Below are 20,087 nucleotides of genomic sequence, written 5' to 3'. Positions count from 1 at the left end.
TAGGATTGTAATCCTGTACTTTTGGTATACATAATTTTGAAGGATCTTTTGGAGGATAACAATATGCACCATACTACATTGTATTGCAAACAAGGATCACATATGTCCTAAAGTCAAGAAAAGGGACTAGTATGTGCCATGCAGTGTTTCTTATGCCCCTATATATTTATGGGAAGCATCAGATACTACAGACATGAATGTAAAAAAATATTTAATTTTGTAAATGAATATATGTATGTTTTGTATTTAAAACATGTTCATACTTCAAAGTTGTGCAAAAACCAGAAATTGCATTGATTAGGGACAGGAAAGAAAAAGACATCTTAAACAATTATGGGCTCATGAAATTAGCTTACAATACAATCTGTTGATGCTAAAATTAAGTTTTAGTGTTTGCTAACAACCAGGTTTATCTGTCATCTATTGATACATGGATAATCACTTTGAGACCTAGGAGTAAACACAGTCAAAATAATTCCCTGTCTAGTCAGGTCTCTGATCCATTCTATTCTCTCTCTATAAAGTCAATATACTGGTATCACTGATGTTTTGGTTTTTTTTAAATATTCAGTCTAGAGATGAAAGTCCAATTCCTAAAGCATTTCTATATAGAAGTTACCCTTCAATTTCCCTGGTACTTAGAGTTGCACAAAACAACAAGTGACCATTTAGCCAACTGCTATTAAGGTCACACCTATGAACAACATCTTTTAAACCCGAAGCAGGTGTTGAAGGTGCCTTACACGGGCTGGGAGAAGACAGGAGCCTCGTCATTCACGTTGGCCATTCGGATGCGCACAGACGCCGTCCCTGTCCGAGGGGGATGTCCTTTATCGACAGCTATCACCACAAACTCGTACATATGGTTTGCTCGCTCAAAGTTCAGCCTCTGGTTAGAATTGATGACCCCGTGACGTGTGATGGAAAAATCAGTGCTCTGGATGAAGTAAGAGATCTCGGAGTTGGAGCCAGAGTCGCAGTCTGTTGCAAGCACTATCAGAGAACACATTTAACAGAACAGTCATACTGCAAGGGAGGTTTGGTGCTGTTGTTTCCTACCAAGCCAACTCTGGTTTTTTGTTAGTTTTTGAGAACAGGCATCATCTAAATCTCTTTCATCCATGAAACTGTTTTTTTTTGTGGTTAGAGTCTGGGAACTCAGCAGGAGACTGGGAGTGAAAAATCAAAACAACTCTTCCCTCTGCTCCAACCCAGCCTGAGTGATAGCAGACAGGAGAATTTGCTGGAGAACTGTGATCCCAATACTGCACAAAATGCTTTGTACAAATAGCAGTCAACACTGGTAATTAGCACATAATCAGTATGCAAGTTGAATGAACATTATCAGTCAGAAACTGATTCCTCACTCTTTCCAGGAATGCCGTGTTCAAATTTAATTAGCTCCCAGCTAGTTATATACTTTTTAATTACCTGGTGCTTCAAGGTACAAAGAGTGATTAAACATTCCTCCCCAGTAAATGTTTATTCAGTATGTTGAGTGTCCCATCTGCTCAGGAGTAGCAAACCAGCACAACAAAGACCTGGAGCTCACAGTGTGGCATCAAAAGTGATTTTTAAGAGCGGAAGCTCACTTCTCCAATTACCCTGCAATTTTTCTAGCCAAACAATGAGGCTTCACATACACACACAGTGGTACTAAACAAACTCCTTATTCTACCAATAGGATACAGATGCAGCCACTGTGGTAGCACACAGCCTTCTGGAAGTGGAGCAGTGATTGCAGTGCATGGACACCCTGGCAAGCAGCTGCAGCATCATCCGTATATGAGTGACAGAAAGAACACATCTCTATCAGAATATGAACTCAAAATATGAAAGTGGCAGAGAGCAATTTCAAAAGTGCACTGAGAAACTGTTCTACTTAGCTGCAAAAAATTTCAACTACATCTGCCTGTGGAAAGTTACTCATCTTTGTTTACAAGAACTGGTTGTAATATTTTGTTTAAAATCTCTCCAAATCCCGCTGCGAATAAATGTTTGTGTGTGTTAAAGTCTACAAAATCAAGGGCTTTAGAATTAATCACACTCTTGCTATACTGAGAGACAAAATATATTAGAAACTCAAGAAAGACTAAAATGACAGTGATTTAAATTTGTCAAATATAGTGGTTAAGTATTGTTTTTAGAAAGGCATGGAGAAAGTGAAAAACATATTTGATTTGAAAAATTCTGATTTAATCTACAGTCATTAGTGGGCCCCTGTAATCATCCACAAAAATACATTCTATGTGCTTAACGATATGCTTTTTCCCCCCCAGATGTTTTCTGGCGAATAGGGAATGTGGTGCTTACTCACACATGACAGAAACATGCCTTACTTCCCAAGAGAAACTGGGAATTCTATTCCATTCCATCCTGGAAACTGGTGTGCATTGCAAAGAATATTTTAAGAATCATACAGCAGCCACAAGCAGGTCTGTGTTGGCTCTGCACATGTTCTGAAGGCTGAGGGCCCTGCTGAGAGCACCCTCTGTGCTTCAGACTGAGTGGGCTAAAATAAAAGTGGTTGATAACCAAAACCCACTTTCACACCATTCACAGTTTTAAAAAAGGCATATATTATGCTGCCTTTTCCACTATGAGGCATGCCCAGAATGGCAAAGACTGTCTCATATTTGCATTTATTTTGTTTGCGGGACATTCCGAGGCTGCAATACCCCATCCCTCAAGGAATTGCAGCCAGGGTAAGAGCTGTTTGCCTTTTTTGTCCTGAGATGATATTTGCTTTGGCAGTCAGAGTTAGTGGCACAGGTCTCATCCTGCACAGGGTAAAGCTTCCTTGCAGACACTTACAACCTTCTCAGTCCTTCAGCAGCAAGAGAGTGTCCACACACCCATTTCCACTGATTGACACTTCAACCTCACATTTTCTTTTCTAAAATGGCTATTTCTCTTGAAATATACTCCATGTGGCAAGACAATAACATGTGATGCAATTGCACAGCTTTGACATTCTGCTTGCTTTGGACATGGGACATACATTTTTTTTCCCCACAACTGGAGTTTTTATGAGCTTTACAAGTCTTCTGGAGAGAAGAACATTCATCACTTTAAGGAAAATCACATGCTTAGGAATTTTAGGAGTTGATTATTCTGACCAACTCATTTCTTCCCAAGAGCCATTAAATGTAAAACTGAAGTATGACAAGCTCTGAACTCTCTTAGTAAGTGTGTAGGGAAAGCAGGCCCTGCAGCCCCCTTACACAAGGGAAGCTAAGCTTCTTATCACCTCTGCAACCTGCAGAGTTCAGCTCCAACTTTGAGAAATTCACATTGTTATCTTTTTGCTAAGTATTGCCTTGGCACATACTCATTTCTCAGGGTTCATTACCCCTAAAGTCTTTTAACAGCATACTATTCTAGCCTCTAAAAATGTCATCTGTGCACTCAGGGTTTGTATGCAAGTGATACGTGGCCATGTTAAACACAGCAAACATGGAATGATGACTGGCAAGCCACAAAGATAAATATAAGTTCACAGCTTTCCAAATTTTTTCCTTTAACACTTTGCAAATCAGTTATACAGCATTAATACCTATTTGATAGAACTAGTTGCCCATTTAAAAAAGCTCTGTTCTTTTTTAACACATTAAGAAAAGAAAAACTAGTTGCAGCTGCTTCTGGGACATAGAAAGATTACCAAGATGAGTTAAAAGACAGGTATGACATTTAAAGGAAACAAGCTGTGGCAATCCACTAAGCCACTTATTATCAGCTGCTTTAACTGCCCTTGGGTACCACAAGATGTCTCCTTGGGCACAGTGATCCTCACCTGAGGACACTCACAACTTCCAGGATACCTAAAAGCCATCCACAGACTGCCAGAAAAGCTGCCTTCCACATCTTACAAAGGCAGGGCCTGTGGAAGAGAGCACTTCATGGCCAGAACATGAACAGGTAACAAACCAGCAGGTCTGTGGCAAGACTGGGACAAAAAAGTGAAGGGATGGTCCTCACCTTGCAGCAGAGAGGTGCCAACAGGAATGGTTTCGGGAACGTTGTCTCTGCTGTAAATGGAGTGCTGGAATTCAGGAGAACAGTCATTTTCATCGGTGATATGGACCATGACCTGAGACAAAAGGACACGCTGAGAGAGGATTTTAGCTTCTACACTCTGCAAAAAGAGCACTTCTTTCTGGACACTGCCGTGGCAGTCAGTGCTTCTGCTGCTGCCCCATCCTTACTTACACCTCTGATGCTATTTTTCTCACACTACTCCTGTAACACAGAGGAGTATCTTCCTCTCCACTTCCAAGGAGATGGGAGACAAAGCCAAAAAGTAACAAGAGATATTTTCAGAGCCTGTATCTGAATCCAGGTCAGACTCCAGCTTTCTGTCTGTACTACAAAGCCTCCTCCTTGCCCACCATCCTCACAAGTGCCTTGGGCTGTCTATCTGTGTAACTGGTCCCACTAGGAAGGTCACAAGATTGCAGACCATGGGTAGGACATGAAGTGACTCATGTACCTCAGTCACGCTGCTGAGAGTGCTCTCGACTTCCATGGCTTTCAGCAGGAGATGATAGAGGTGGTGCTCACTCTCGTAGTCCACAGGGTGGGTCAGGCTGAGCTCTCCACTCTCTTGCCTCACGCGGAAGAGCCCAGAGGGGTTTGTCAGCAGGGTGTATGAAAGAGGCTGGCTCTGGAAAGAAACAGCCTCAACAACTGCTACTCTGCAAAGAACGAGAGAACAACCCTTTGCTTCAAAACGGTAACAACAAAAGCTGTCTCCTGAGCACCTAGAGGAGGAAGATAAGGATGAGGAAAGGTGTGTTGCTCACTCTGTCAATGCTTGGCTCAGCTTTGTATTCAGACTGGAAACCCTCTGCTACAGGGAGCCCATCTACCCTCTCTTCTCTCACCAAACTTATCTACTGACATAGCAGGGCTAGAATAACAAGCCATTTCAACCAACACCAACACTAAAACATTTTTTCTTTCCTATTGTACCCTTCTAAATACTTGACAGCAGTTACTGGTTTACCCTCAGCTTCTCAGTTATTCAGAAGTAAATGACCTACTATACTTCTGAGTTTCTCTGAAGTTGTATATTCAGAAAAGAAACGGGTTCAGACATGGATGGGAAACCCATGAAGCACATGGTTTTCCAAATCCTGCTGTCCATCTTGGCAAGACATCAAAGGAATGTTTGCCTCCCTACTGTGACTAATGTTTTGAAGCTCCACCTCTCACACCAGTGTTTGACCAGCATGACAACACACTTTTAGCTTATCTCATTGGAAGCTCCAGGGAAAGAGAAAAATTTCCCTCCTTCTCATTCAGTCTCTCATAAGGATTAGTGGCACATCTCCAGCAATTTTTTGCAGGTCATCAGTTTATTCCAAGGTTTCCTGCTCCTTAGAGGCCTCATGGCACTGTTCCACCTGCCACTTGGTGCCTTAAAGTCCATTCTGCTCTCAAGCAGCTGAACAGTGACAATAAACCCAGAGCCAGCTCGGGAGCATCTCCCTACTGAGGCTTGGCTTAGCTACTCTTCATGCAACAGCAGAGCCACTTGGAGACTGAGCTTTATCTGTTTGCACTTCACACTGGTGTTGTTATCTCAAGAGTATGGCAATGACTTGTCTTCCTAAAAATTTAAATACAAGTCAAATGGGACACCAACAACTCCAAATCTGGTTAATTAAAAGATTATTTTTCAAGCATTTGTTTAAATCTCCAGGAGATGCACAGCCAGTAGTGTGGCTGTTCTAATTCATGATGCAATGCACTAAGGCCCCAAAAGCATTAAATAATTCCAGTGTCCCAGACTGTATCTCATGTGCCACACTGGAGACTCTGAAATGTCAGAACAGGCATAATTTCTTTTAGAAAACATATTATTTTAAAAGTGCAATAGGCAAATGCATATGCATAGCCCTGAGAAGCAAATCCACAAAAGTTTTGACTCTGTTATGCTCTGTGAAGCTCCTCTCACACTGCAGGGAAGGAGTCATCTAACAAAGTGCGACTTACTTTTCTCCTGCTGGAGTATTTTCAGGGACAAACACACTGTAGGACATGTTAGTGAACTGTGGAGGTCGGGAGCCTGCCAGGATGGAAATGGAGGCATAGGGGCTTTTGTTGCCGTACTCATCAGAGGCTGCCACAGTAACCACATACTCCTTGTTCCACGTCAGGGGCAAGCCGGTTGTCACGATAATGCCAGTGTCCTTATCCACTCGGAACCGCTCCTCACCACCTAGCAACACGTGCACAAAGCTGGTCTGAGACATGCCCCACAGCAAGAACATCTGCACCTTCACCATTTCAAGGTAAGCTATCCTCAAGTCATCCACCTGTGTCCTTGTATGCACTTCTTTTCACCTCTCCAGTTGTTCACCTTATCTTTCACTCACACTGTTTCATTGACCAGTGCAGTGTAAAAGAGACAAGTAAGAAATGGAGCCTTAAGCTAACAGTAAAGCTGCCATCAATCTCAGAATAGGAGTAAAGCAAAGAAAATGGCAACAAGAAAGTTTCCCATCCACATAACTTGCAGCACTTCCAGGTTCTATTTGCTGTACTTGTATCTTTAAGGATTTCCCAAGGGAAAAATCTACCAATGAAATTAGAAAATGGGAACTTGCTAAGAAACATCTGCAACTCCACAGAATTTTACCTTTATTTCAGACTAGACCTACCTGCAATGAGTGTGTAAGTTATCCCAGCAGTGGCATTTTCATGGCTGCTGTAATGTGCAACCAGCTGGTAGATGAGGGTGCCTTTGCGAGCATCGGGATCGACTCGTGCCAGGTAGGGGTATGGGTACATGGCCCAGGACAGGAGCTCCTCCTCTGGGGCAACCAGTGTCACGTGGCAGAGGTACCAGTCATCATCTGCAAAAGATAGGTGGATTTCTAGACAGCTTGGTCACAAACTTTAGTCAGGAATGTTATGATCTTATCCATTAGTATCTGTAAACAAACTGAGAAGGAATCTTCCACTGCAAAGGACATGTAGAGTTTTAATCACAGTATTTTTACCTCTAGGGAGACTTATATTCAAGCCTTTTTAACTCACAGCAAGTCACTAACAGATGCTAAAGGTAAATCTGAGCTTCTTGAAGAAATTTTCCTAAGCACATTTGTGTTCCAGAAATAGCCTTGCGATTTGACTTCAAATCAAAATGAATATATTATTGAATATAGAAAATAAATTTGAATAAAAAGAGAAACTAAATGTAGAAAGGGGAGGTGTAGAAAGGTACATATGAGAAGTGCACGTTTTCTGCCTGTTAGAATATGATCACATAATTGAACAAACAGCACTGAGGTTGCAGGTCTGTTCAGGGCTACACCACTGCCAAATGAAACACCCACTCAGGTGTACATGTGTCTCCTACAGGAAACCTTTCATCTCTTCCTTCAGAAAAGCCACATGTCACACAGGATGGAAGAAGACAGGAGCACGTGGACAAAACCAGCACCAAAGGCAAGAATTAAGCCAGAAATTCCAAACCATTTTAAGTGTATATCTCAGGGATGTGATAGTAATAAAAATAAAAGACTACCCATGGATAAACATTTGCTGACATGCAAGACCTGTACTTATGAGCGTCCTTGCCCCACAGTAAAAATACATGCTGGGCAAATTTCCCAGAGATAATCATTCCCAGGAGGGGAAAAAAAACTTAACTGAGGTTTTGTGGGCTTTTAAAGTATTTAAGATCATTTAAGACATGGTTTTTTTAGCCAGAGGAAATTCTTAGATGGTTTCTGGTTTGCTCATGTACCAACACTGCATACACAGGAACACTGGTTAACTTTTTTCCTCCCTATTGCTGTGTAGGATAAGGCACATCCCACAGCATGAGCTAGTGGCTCATGAGAGCAGCTGGAGCAGTTAGTATTTTATCTATAGCCGAGAGGGAGGGCTGAGAAACACATGTCTTAATTCAGCCAGCTACAGACAGTGTCATTTTGCTAGGGTCAAGCAACAGGATAAAAACTTGTAGGCATGAGCATTTCAAGATATTTTTGTTCATTTATTGGTCAAATTCAGGCAGTTCTAATTTGGGCAGACATTGAATATCTAGTCAAGTATTTTTCCCATTTAGTGAAACCTAGAGAATTATTTCAAAAATCATAATTCTACAGACTATTCCTTAATATTGCTCCATCTAAGTGATCCAAATGTAAAATACGAATCAGTGACAAGGTTCTAACCCTCCTGTAGGTATTGTAAAACCCACCAAAAGTCAGCACTACAGCAGAGATTTATGTTTTAAAAAAGACAGACAAGGGAACAAATGTCACTGAGTTCAAGACAGCACATCAGGAAAAATATTTGTGTTGCTCAAATTAACCATAATTTTCTGGAATTTTACAAAAATTTCCCTTCCCCCACTCTGAAATGTGTATTTAAATAGAAACATAGAAGAGTTTATGTTGAAAAAGACTCTGTGAGCTCAGAGTCCAACCATGAACTTGGTACCGCCAACTCCACAACTAAATCTGAGATTCACCATCTCTAGAAGTGTTCAAAATGCATGTGGATATGGCACTGGAGGACATGGTTTAATGGTGAACATCAAGCTGGTATTAGGCTGATGGTTGGACTTAATGATCTTAAAGATCTTTTCCAACCTTTACAATTCTGTGATTCCATGCAACCATGTCCCTAAATGCCACATCCACACATCTTTTACATGCCTCCAGAGACAGTGACTCAATTGCTTCCCTGGACAGCCTGTTCTAATGCTTGGTAACCTTTTCTGTGAAGAATTTTCCCCCTAATATCTAATCTAAACGTCCCCTGGCACAACTTGGGGCCATTTCCTCTTTTCCTATCACTTGTTACTTGGGAGAGGAGACCCCTCCTGGCTACAACCTCCTTTCAGGGAGCTGTAGAGAGCGATAAAGTCACTCCCGAGCCTCCTTTGCTCCAGGAAAAACACTCTCAGCTCCCTCAGCTGCTCCTCATAGGACTTGTGCTCCAGACTCTTCACCAGCTCCACTGCCCTTCTCTGGACTCACTCCAGCACCTCAAAGCCTTTCTGAACTGAGGGGCCCAGAAGTGAACACAACACTCGAGGTGCAGCCTCACCAGTGCTGAGTACAGGGTGAAAATCACAGCCCTGGTCCTGCTGACCACACTGCTGCTGATCCAGGCCAGGATGCCATTGGCCTTCTTGGCCACCTGGGCACACACCGGCTCATGTTCAGCCATCACTGAACCTTGGTAGAATTGTGACACTTAGCAAAGCCTGAGACCACAGACTTATGGGATGGGTGAGGTTGGCAGGACCTCTGGACATCACCTGGTCCAACCGTTCTGCTCAAGCCAGGCTGCCTAGAGCTGGCTGCTCAGAACCATGTCCACATGGTTTTTGAATATCTCCAAGGAGGGAAACTCCAAAATCTCCCTGGGCAATCCAGTGAACTAAAGTTCTGGGGGCTGGATTTCAAGAAAGATGTGGACCAGCTGGCAAGCGTCCAGAGAAAAGCCAAGAGCATAACCAGAAAGCATGCCGTTCAAGAGAGGTGGAAAGACCTGGAAATTTCCAGGAGACTGCAAGAGACATGCAAACAGTGATATAAGAGGCTGAAGGACCAATGTATGAAGTCAGGCAGCTGTTCCCTAACCTGCAACCCAAACAGCAACTAAGTCTCATTCTCAAGGAAAAGACTGGCATTAGATGTTTGGGGAGGGATGCTTCAGCATGTTTTTAATCATAAGGATAATGCAACCCTTGATAGTAGCTAGAGAGGTTAGAGAGCATCCATCACTGAGATCTTTAAGACCTGACTAGACAAATATCTGCCGGCAATCACTTTGTTGTGGCAAAACCTGCCTCTAGGCGGGGCATGGAACCAGCAAGACTGTTAAATCCTTTCCATCATTAATCTCCCTGCCTGTCAGCTTTTGCATCTCATTGATTTTCAAGGCATACATGTCCACATGTCACTCATTCCCCTGCAGCTTGGGGGAACTTCTAGCATAAACATTCTTTCAGACTTTGTGTTTTATCTTTGCTGTTTGCTTAAGGGTAAGAAGTGGAAAAAAGGAGTGAATGGCACTCTATAAACATCCAGCACCACATATGAAAGGCAAAACGTGGGATGAGGCCAAACCTGGAGGGCTGTGGTACAGCAGCAGGGGGTAATAAACTTCATCTGTAGGGTGGAAAATCTTTCTGCAGCTGAGACCTGGCGTACTCCTTTAGGCCCTCAGCATTTTTCTCAGATTTTCAGACTTCAAGCTGTTTTCTCCATGCAAGTAAACAACATTTAAATTGAAGCAACCTGCAAGCATGCTGACAAAACAGTCCAGGTTATACATATACAGATCAGAGCTCTAATTATAGCAGGGCATAAATAGAAGAAAAGATAGCTACAAAGAGCAGGTTTTAGTCAATCAAGTCCAATCAAAACCCTAAAAAAGTAGCTCTGAACATAGTCTGGAGACTAACAGGAGGTGAGTCAAACAGCACTAATTTCCCTTATCATGCAGGAAGAGCTGGACTTCAGCAGCACTATGGGTATGGCCATGTCTGTTCTGGTAACTTCCTTTTACATACACACCAGGTGTGAGAAGCTCAAGGATTTTAAGGTGTTACAGACACGTGGCAGTCAAATACTGTGTAAAATTATCACATTGACTTGAAACAAGTCAGGGAAACAAAGCCAGTCTTGATAGAGTTTTTCCCCAGAAATGCATTGTGTTTTCAACTGTCATAGCTGCCAAGGCATTAACAGATCAAGCCTCTGAAATCAATAATCTTTTATTTTGTTCCTGACACAACCACAGCATCCTATTAAATCAAAATGCAACATCACCCAGTGATGTTGCAGTTCACCCACTCTGTCAATATGAATCATCCACTGCAAGGAAGGAAATAATCAGGAAACAAGGCTCTACACCCTGTGAAACCAGACTACCAACAGGATAGTCTGGCCTCAGCATCACACATTGCAAAGAGTCTTGGTATGATCAGTCTGGAGGAGAATACTAAGGAGTACTGATTTTCCTGGAGATACTGGTGTATCCCAAGGCTTCAGCTTTACCTGTTGCTTACATCTAAGAAAGGCATGTAAACAAAAGGGATGTCAGTCAATCATCAGCTAAAAGCATCCTAAGTAAAAAGGTTATGATGAAGCGGGGAAATGAAGAGATGCTAAATTTGTGTCTTCAAGGGCTAAACACACTTCAGCAGATCAGGGCAGATACACCTGCACCATCCTTGGACAAGAATATGAGAGCAAAGAAAAAACTGGAAAGGGTTTTGAAACTGCAAGTGGCTATTCTTGCAAGCCTGTGTCAATTGCATGTTCCTTTAATCATTTCATTTCCTTCCTTACCAGAAGAAGGAACATGAGAGAACAGAATCTCTCTCCCTGTGATTAGGATTAGAGCTGCACTGACTGATGTGGGTTTGAGGAGACTAATGCTGGAAAATTGCGAAGTAAAAAATGTGAATTAAAAATGGTAGTTTATGCTTTGCTTCTATCCCCTCAGGAAAAAATAATAATTTGAATTGAAAAGAGACAGTGTGGTATGTGAAGAAGTTTCTGAAGTACCCAGCTTGAAACAGGACACCTAGGTGAAATGCCTACAAAGGTGAAATGCCTACAAAGCCCCTCATTGTGCTGTCAGGCCACATCACTACTCCTCAGTGGCAGGGCAAGACATCAGGAGCTTTGGCTCGTTGTTGAACCACAGCCAGGAAATCTACACCTGAGAAATGGTTACTATCATGCTAAAACCTCCTTGTCATCTTCAGGACGACAGGCATAATCTACTTAGGGATATCTAAACTTACACCAAAATTTCTTGTGGCAGTAATTGATCTTTAATGAGAGTTCGTAATCACTTTTAGAAATGCTTTTTTTGCATTTGAATGATACTATTAGTGATATTTACACAGTCATGCTGTCCACTGTGCCACTGTCTCCTGCCCAAGTGGCTTTTGAATCTGGTGGTAAATTATTCCTACAAGCTTGAATATCAGCAGCTGGCCAGAAGATGAGCATCCAAAATAAAGATGTCCACTGAGGGAAAGGAGAAGAAAAATCAGCTTTAACCTGGTCTTGAGGACTAGTCCAGTCAGCAACACCTATGATGCTCATGCCTCTGTCCCAGCTACAGCACGTGCTGCCACCCCCACTGGGAGAAGTGCAGGGCCATGAAGAAGTTATTAGAACAGGGAAAGCCTTCACAACACAGATCTCCTCATTCAAAACTGAAGGCTTAATTTTAGGATTTTTTTTCCTCCAACTCCCAAAAGAAAAGTTGTATAGGAGCACCTTTAGTCCAGCTAGTCTGCTGTCATGAATGTGATGGGTCAGCTCCACCTCAAACACTGATGTGATATTCCTGATCATGATGTTTTTATTAATTAACAGATTTGGTGTCTCACAAATACTCCTAAGGCTTGGATACAATGCCCAGGAGTACCATATTCCTGAACAACACACTAGGGCACTGACTGGGCTCCAGTTGGAGCAATTAGTGAGTGCAGTGTCTAGAAGGCAAGGTAATACCCCTACCATCACAGCTATGGCAATAGGCTGTTCATTCCCTTGGCAGTCCACAGCCACTAGCCCAGCCTGTGGATGAAGAGCCCACAGCCACAGTAACCCCAGGCACTGTGACTGTACCAACTGCCTCATCTAAAGCTAGGCCAAGTTCAATTTTCCCTCCTCAGTTAACCACAACCAGCATGCTTGAAAGAGCAGCCTACAGAGATCACTCTGGATTATTTTCATTACATATTTCTTAATACACACCAGCACGTGGACACATTTTCTATGTATACACACCCTCGTCCAATTTAGGAGGCAAGGTCTCGCTTTTCTCAACACTACCTGTAGGCCCATCCAGTGGGACCATTGAGCTAAAATGCAATTGTAGGTGCCTCTGCAGACATGGATAGCAAAGAAAAATCTTCAGCCAGTTTTTCCCTTTTTGTGTGGATGCACAGCTACAGGGGGTACTTCCATCTCACGGGGTGTCTGACACAACCATGGCATCTGTTAGGCAGCAAAGACATCTCTACAGGCAGATGTCTGTACACCAGAGGAAAACCTTCAGGCAGTTATAGCAACAGGACTTCAAAATCCATCCTTCAAAATTTTTACTGTCATCACACCATCTTGCCTGTGGTTTGCTCTTGTCTTGCTCTAGTCTTTAAAATCTGTTTTAATTTTGTTGTCTGTTTCCACAGGAAAGCTCTGAAGCACTCTCAGATCTGTGATTACAGAAGTAGCATCTCTGCCTCAACCCTTAAATCTATTGTATCTGCCAACAGCTGCTTGTCACCACACAACCAGCAGAATTAGAAACACAGCACCTCAGAGAAGGTAGGAAGTGCAGCTATTTTTGTGGGTTTTCAGATTTTTAAAGCCTTTTCTTAAACTTCCTGCTTTATTTTTTCTTAAATTTTGGGCAGTTTCCACTAGCAGCCAACCTCACTGCTCAAACTCCAGTACTGCTGAGTATTGCACTAGCCAAGGTCTGACTGCTTTAGAAAGGAAACACGAATGCCTGCCCAAAACCCCTGGCTGTGAAGCCACTGCTCTCTGGGGGGAACACAGCTGTCCAAGTCCATGGGAGATGCACAATCAGGAGCTCAATTCCAATTCAGACACAGTCCCAAAGGAGGAGGCTACATGCACACCTGCCATGGGGAGCTCCTATGAGCAGACTGCCTGTGCAAACATGGTGTGTGTGAATTTTGGGCCTCCCATGTGTAATGCAGGTGTGTAAAGACAGCCCCAGGGCAGCTGGCTCCTGCCAGCACACGAAAATCAAACACTGCTGCGCACTGCACATTGCCCCTGGAGTGGGAGACAACACCAGGAGCATGCAGGGGTGCTTCTGGCATGGTGCAGCTTTGATCTGGGTCTAAACCCAGATTTTTAAATGCGTTCCTGCTGTTGAAATGTAATGAAAATTCAGAAATACTAAATCATAGTCTGTATAAAAGGATTCAAGATGCTAATCTTAAGAATAAAGGGCCAAATGTTCTACTTTTAAGGTCTCCCATTGCTTTTCTCTCAAATTTATTACAATAGAGGTTTTTTCATAGTTTAAATAGCTTGTGTACCTTACTAAGAATACCTGTAGCATAAGCTTTACATTTTCCTCTTCAGTTTTAAGCTTTTTGTTGTCTTCTCAAAATGTCTGAGTTTATTAGACATTCTTACAACTTATTTATTGCCTCTGGATCATTATATATGTTTATATTAATTTTTTTTAAGCAAGGTTTTTCCAAAGGTAGGTACAGCAGAGTAATGTAATAACCTTCATCCTGGAGCCTGCACTTTCATCCAGTGATTCCTGGCCATTACAGTAGTTTCACGGGTAAAGTGATGCAAGGTTTTTCTGCTGGTAACCGATTTTGGAGGCACACTAATGGCATCCACAGATGGTTTTAATCAGTCTGACACCAAGAGGAAACACCCCCCCCCCACACACATACCCAGAAATAAAAAAAAGAAGCATATAATATGATCTCTATACCTGATCAGGTCAAATTTCTGTTTCTGGAGTCAGATTTATTTTCTAAAAATGTCAGGGGGTGCCAGGAAGAAGTGGGCCATTTCTGGCTCTGGTAAAAAAAAAAAAAAGGAAAACCCCCCAAAACCTAAGCGATATCTTGATTTGAAATCACAGCCAGCAACATACATGAATTACTTGTTAGTTTTTATAGAAGCTGTATTATGTGGATTGAGAGGTTTCCCTTCCCAACAGGCATCCTGATGGAGGTTTGTTAAGAAAGTGCAAGGGACTCAAACTACATTTTCTTTCCACGTGCAGTCTAGGTTGCCTAGGTTTTCAGGAATCTGATATTTTTTTTAAAAGACAGTTTTTGCTTCCAGTGAGTCATAAGGGTTCAATACTGATCATATTCTACCATAGGACACTGCACTGAAGGAACTGCATTAGACTACAGCCTTCTCAGTCAGATTTAAGATCTCCTTGGAATTCACTTACAGTAGTAAATACTTGTTATCCCACCTGAAAGTGAACAGGAAATGAGATATACATCTACTTCCAACACCAAGAAAATACTGAACAGCCTTACAACTGTTTTATTCACTTCAGTCTTAAACTACCTGCTGGTGTTTACTCCCCTTTGATGTCTTGAGGCATCCCAGAGTTAAAGGGTTGCTAGCCTCAACCCTTTAACCCGTCAGAGCACTGCAGACTGTGAGGGGAAGAAGATTCTGCAGAGCACTACAGAATCAGAGCACTGAAGAATGGGAGGGGAAGAGATTTGTCTTGCCAGTCTTTTTTTGCGTCCCTACTGTTGTCAAACAAAATTAACCTTTGTAGATTATGGAGTGACTTCTCACACAGTTGGTTTCAGTTAGAGAGTATGTGGAGTGTATCTGCAGTGTGAGTGTGCAAAAGAACATGGACATAACCCACTGAGTCTCACTCGTCGAAGCCAAGGCACTGTGTAATCTATAAGCCTTTTGTGGCAGCCTCTTCAGTTAAAAAGAAACAAAAAAAGAAAACAAATTAAACAAAAACCCCCAAGAGAGCTAAAAGTCTTCTAGAGTCAAAGAACAGGGGTGAGAAATTGCTTTTTGAAGCATGACAGACAAAGTGCTAAATGTCAAATTTCTATGCAGTGTGCACCAGTACCCATTGCCAGCATCAGAGAGGACAGCTGCAGGGCCAGAAGAGGAAACAGCAACTCTGACCCTGTGTATGTTGGTAACAAATATGAGAACCTGTGTGGGTACTCACAAATGTGCATGAACAGAGGCAGGCTTGGAAGAAAAGGGAGTTTCAACTCTTGCAACCCTTCCTCACCAGCCCCAGCCTTTCCATGCTCAGGCTACAGACTGTTCTGATGGTGCAGTCAATGTTTTCAGGATGTGAAATGTCCCAAAAGAAAATCTGGATGAGAAAAGTTGGGTCTGCAGCCCATACCTTTGTATAAGAGTCTTGTCTAAACTCCAGGTCCAATCTATAACTATCCATGCACAGAGCCCAGAACAGCAAGGCTTTGATGGAAAGGCAGAGGTTGCCAGATTCCTAAAGAAGATGCAAACTGCTCTGTGTAGGTAAATAAGACAAAGCACAGAAGCTGTGCAAACATCTTTACGATGCACAGTCCATGTACCAAGTGTGTATGCAATGGGAGAAGAGCTGTGTTTTCACAGTGCCTGCTACAGCATCCCACAAAACAGATGGCAGCCCCCTCCCTATCACAGCAACATGTGCTACTGAGCAACTGGGAAGGTTAAGAATGTTATTGTACTCTGCGCTCCGTTTATTTCAGTATTTCAACTGCACACATGAATACCTTGTCTTCCTAGGACTACTGTTGCAAGAAAGAGTACTCTAAGTTACTATCTGACCTCCTGTTTTATTTTTTTAAAGGTTATTTTTTTAAAAAGCTTTGCTTTTCTTGGGAAAAAAAAAAGGCAAATGCATCCAAAACCCCAAGACACATGCTTCCGTGGAGAAACAGCACCTGTGAAATGCCTAAGTCCATTCATGACTTTTACATAAGAGATGGCAATTAATAAGGGTCCAATAGCTTTGTTTTTCAATTAAAGATGTGATTAAAAGTTTGGCACATATTCCATAATATTGATTACTTTGTGAGTCACTGTTAATTACATTTAGTATGAGATGTGAGGAGAAATGAGGAGCAGACCAAAGTTAATTCTGTTTGACTTTTGACTGTTCACCAGGTTTCTTCAGATGAAAAAATGGATGCTCAAATCCTCTCACGATTTCACTATATTTTTATAAAATAAGCAGCCAGAAAAAGATCCAAAGTTTGTTGCTGTACAAAGTTAGGAGAGAATTTTTATATTCAAAGTAGCTTAAAGGAGTGTCTAAATGACCTTGTCCCATTTGATCATTGAATTCCTTTCTCCCTGAGGCTCATCTCTCATCAATACATTATCAGTGCACAGACAGTGGTAAAAATATGCTGTACACCACCAGACTGGAGAGGACAACACAATTAATCATATGGTGAATGCTGTTCACAAGGTTATTTGCTTTCGCTATAAACAAGCAAGACGGTCAAGCTGTGTGTCCCCTTTACAACTCCATCTTTAGCTTTAATGAGAAGCTCTACTTTAAACATCAGGCGATTTGTTTAAAGTTAGCACCTAGAAATACTGTGCAGAGTTTTTCTAAAGCTAAATGTTTGTCACTTGAGCAACACATCCCATTCCTGCACGAATAAGTTTCTCAGGCAGGCAGCTCTGGATTCTCAGACTGCACACATTGTGAAGATCATGACCCCAAGCATGCTTCAACATGTTTGTTTTCCTCCCAGCTCTATGTTTCACATTTCCTGAGCACTAGGCTGTAAAATTCATTTATAGAAATTGGCAAATATTCCTTCTATAGTGAAGTTGCAAACATCTAAGAAAAAAAGACAAGCAAACAATACAAAATAAACCCAGGCAAACGATAACCAGTTATGTTATCAGAGACTGGAGCTACACTTACAAACACACTCTAAAACTTTCTCTGACTAAGATGAAAGCAACACATGGAAAGGATGGCTCACGCAGCCATAACACATCTCCAGCTTAATGCAGTTTAGGAAGCTTATCAAGCCTAGCCATTCTCTTTGCTGTGTTACTAGCAAAACCATACACAACATTATACGAGCTCTTGATGTACAGAGGACTTGCACAGTGGTATAACTACAATACCTCCGTTTAGTTCTCTACAGCAACTCCTGGGACACCTGATTCAGATTTTTTTTTTTTTTTTTTGCATGTCCTAAGTTCGTTGACATCTATTTTGCGATGACTCCTTCCCCTTCCCGTGTGCTGCTCTGCCGGGTGTGTAGCTGACTCCCAGCATCATTGGGAGCTGTTCAGGGACAGGGCTCAGTGGGCTCTCCGGGCGCAGCGGGCTGCAGCTGCAGCTCTGTAAGCGCCCACAGCCCGGCCAGCGCCACGTCTTCCTTCCCGAGCCCTTCCAGCAGCACCTAAGCGACAGAAGAGACTTCCCGCTAACTGCCCCCACTATGAGAGAAGCTGTCTATTGTGGTGTGGCCCCTTCTTTAACGAGCCCTACCTGCTTGTTAACCTCTGAGCAGACACCTCTAGTTTAACAAAAGTGAATCCACTGTGACAAGAATTCCTTACAAGACAACATAACCAAAATATTATTCCCTGCGTTTCCAGCTGCTCCTTCAAAGACGAGGCAGAAGCTCTGCGGGAGGTACCGGGGAAGAGCCGGCACATTCCCACGCCAGCCACCCAGCTCCCACAGCCGCCTGCTCTCCGCACCTCACGGAGAGCCGCATCTCCTCGGCACGGCCGTGCATGCTTAGCATCTCCCTCCCTCGGGGACACTCTCCATGCCCACCCGTCCTTTCTGCGCCCATCCCGATCCACCCGGGGCAGCGCCGGGGGGAGAACCGATCCCATCCCCGCCACCCTCCCCGTCCCGTCAAGTCCCGGACCGCTACCTCCTCCACCGCCGCGGTGCACCTTGACCAGCACCTCCGCCCGGCCGCCCGCTCGCAGCTCCCGCCGCAGGTAGAGCCGCCCCGACGTCCTGTCGACCCCCACGGGGGCGGCGCCGGGAGAGGCCAGCTCGAACCAGTGGCCCGCCGCCCGGTCTCGGCTCCTCGGGACGGTGAAGACGGTGTCGCCCACCCGCGCCCCGGGGGGCAGGCGGGCCGTGTAGCGCCGGGCGCTGGGCCCCGGCGGCCGCTCGGGCGGCGGCTGCAGCGATCGCGGCCCCCGCCGCCGCCCCGGGCCGCCCGCCGCCCCCCGTCCGCGCACGGCCAGGCGCAGGCACCGCGCGGGGCTGCGCAGCGGCCGCGGCCGCCCGTGGTCCAGAGCCGCCACGCAGAGGCGGAGCCGGCGCAGCCCCAGCAGCGAGCCCACGGTCAGCACCTGCCCGCTGCGGGGCACCACGAAGAGCAGGCGGCTGCCGGCGCTCGGCGGCCACGGGCGGTAGGTGAGGCGCGCGTTAGCGCCCTCGTCGCCGTCCGAGGCGCGGAGCCGAGCCACCTCCGTGCCCAGCGGGACCAGCTCGTCCACCTCCAGCGGCCGCGCCGGCGGCAGCCGCGGCCGGTGGTCGTTGCGGTCCAGGACCCGGACCCGCAGCAGCGCCTCCCGGGGAGAGCGTCCCGCCCGCCGCCGCAGCCGGAGCCCGTACTCGGGCTGCGCCTCCCGGTCCAGGCGTTCGGCCGTGCGGAGCAGCAGCAGCCCCCGGCCGCCACCCGGCCGCCGCTGGAGGGAGAAGCGGGATGCGCCGTCGCCCTCCAGCGCCCACTCCCCGGCCGGCTCCCCGGGGCCCAGCAGCCTCCGCAGCGGCACCCGCAAGCCCCGCACCCGCGTCCCCGCCGGGCTGTTCTCGGGCACCTGCCCGGAGAAGCGCAGCAGGCGGGGGGAGCCAGCGCAGCCCTGTCCCGCCGCCCCGCCGAGCAGCGGCAGCAGCAGCAGGACCGGGAGCATCCCGCAGCCGCCCCGCCGCGCCCGGCCCATCCCGCCGAGCGGAGCGCAGTCCAGCTCTGCGCCGCTACCGCCGCGGGCACCCACGGCTCGGGCAGCCCCCGCCCGTCCCGCGGCCAGTCACGGCCGTGGGCGGGGACGGAGCGAGCCCGCCCCGCGTGGCCGAGCGGGGAGCCCGCCCGTGGCAAAGCGCACAACGCTGAGGTGCAAATTCCTCGTCGTTCCCTATTCCGTGGCAAAGCGCACAGCGTTGCCTGGCACATTTCTCATCTTCCCCCATTTCACATTGCTCCTGGGGGTAATCGGTGAGTGATCTCTTCCTGTCCTTCTTTCAACTCGTGAACATTTGGTTATAATTCTTCTCCTCTGTCCGTTTGCAGGGGGAGTGATAGAGCGGCTTTAGTGGGTGCTTGGCATTCAGCCGGGGTCAAACCACCATATGCATCCAGCTGCTCCCTCCCGATCTTCTGCAAGCTGAGCGGGCACAGGATGAACTACACTTCCTGGGGCGTGACTTGGGGAAAATGGGCAATCTCTTGCTCTCCTGAGCCTGCATGAAAAAATCCCATCCAGCCAAGCTTCAAGAACCACCATAAGAGCAACAGATTAAAAAACCATTATTGCATAAAGGAGAGTGGACCTTGGGACGCTTGAATCATTGAA

The 20,087-nt window shown here is 45.2% G+C and overlaps 1 protein-coding gene across 1 annotated transcript in view; it reads right to left on the bottom strand.

The window, feature by feature from the left end:
* Positions 1-19,465, bottom strand: part of LOC146442246 (neural-cadherin-like) — a 51,634-nt gene extending 32,169 nt beyond the window's left edge. Inside the window, exons 1-6 of the mRNA XM_085053240.1 lie at positions 18,431-19,465; positions 6,666-6,860; positions 5,998-6,223; positions 4,490-4,694; positions 3,979-4,090; positions 744-993 (exon numbers count right to left, since the gene is read on the bottom strand). Of these exons, the coding sequence (XP_084909366.1) occupies positions 744-993; positions 3,979-4,090; positions 4,490-4,694; positions 5,998-6,223; positions 6,666-6,860; positions 18,431-19,457 (2,015 nt within the window). The 5' untranslated portion in view covers positions 19,458-19,465. The remainder of the gene's footprint in view (positions 1-743; positions 994-3,978; positions 4,091-4,489; positions 4,695-5,997; positions 6,224-6,665; positions 6,861-18,430) is intronic.
* Between the last annotated feature and the right edge of the window lie 622 nt (positions 19,466-20,087).

Source organism: Lichenostomus cassidix, chromosome 2 (assembly GCF_008360975.1).
Source record: "Lichenostomus cassidix isolate B80296 chromosome 2, HeHo_3.0, whole genome shotgun sequence".
In the NCBI taxonomy this organism is placed as follows: Eukaryota; Metazoa; Chordata; class Aves; order Passeriformes; family Meliphagidae; genus Lichenostomus; species Lichenostomus cassidix.
Note: the sequence above shows the minus strand (reverse complement) of the source record. Positions and strands in the feature narration are given on the sequence as shown.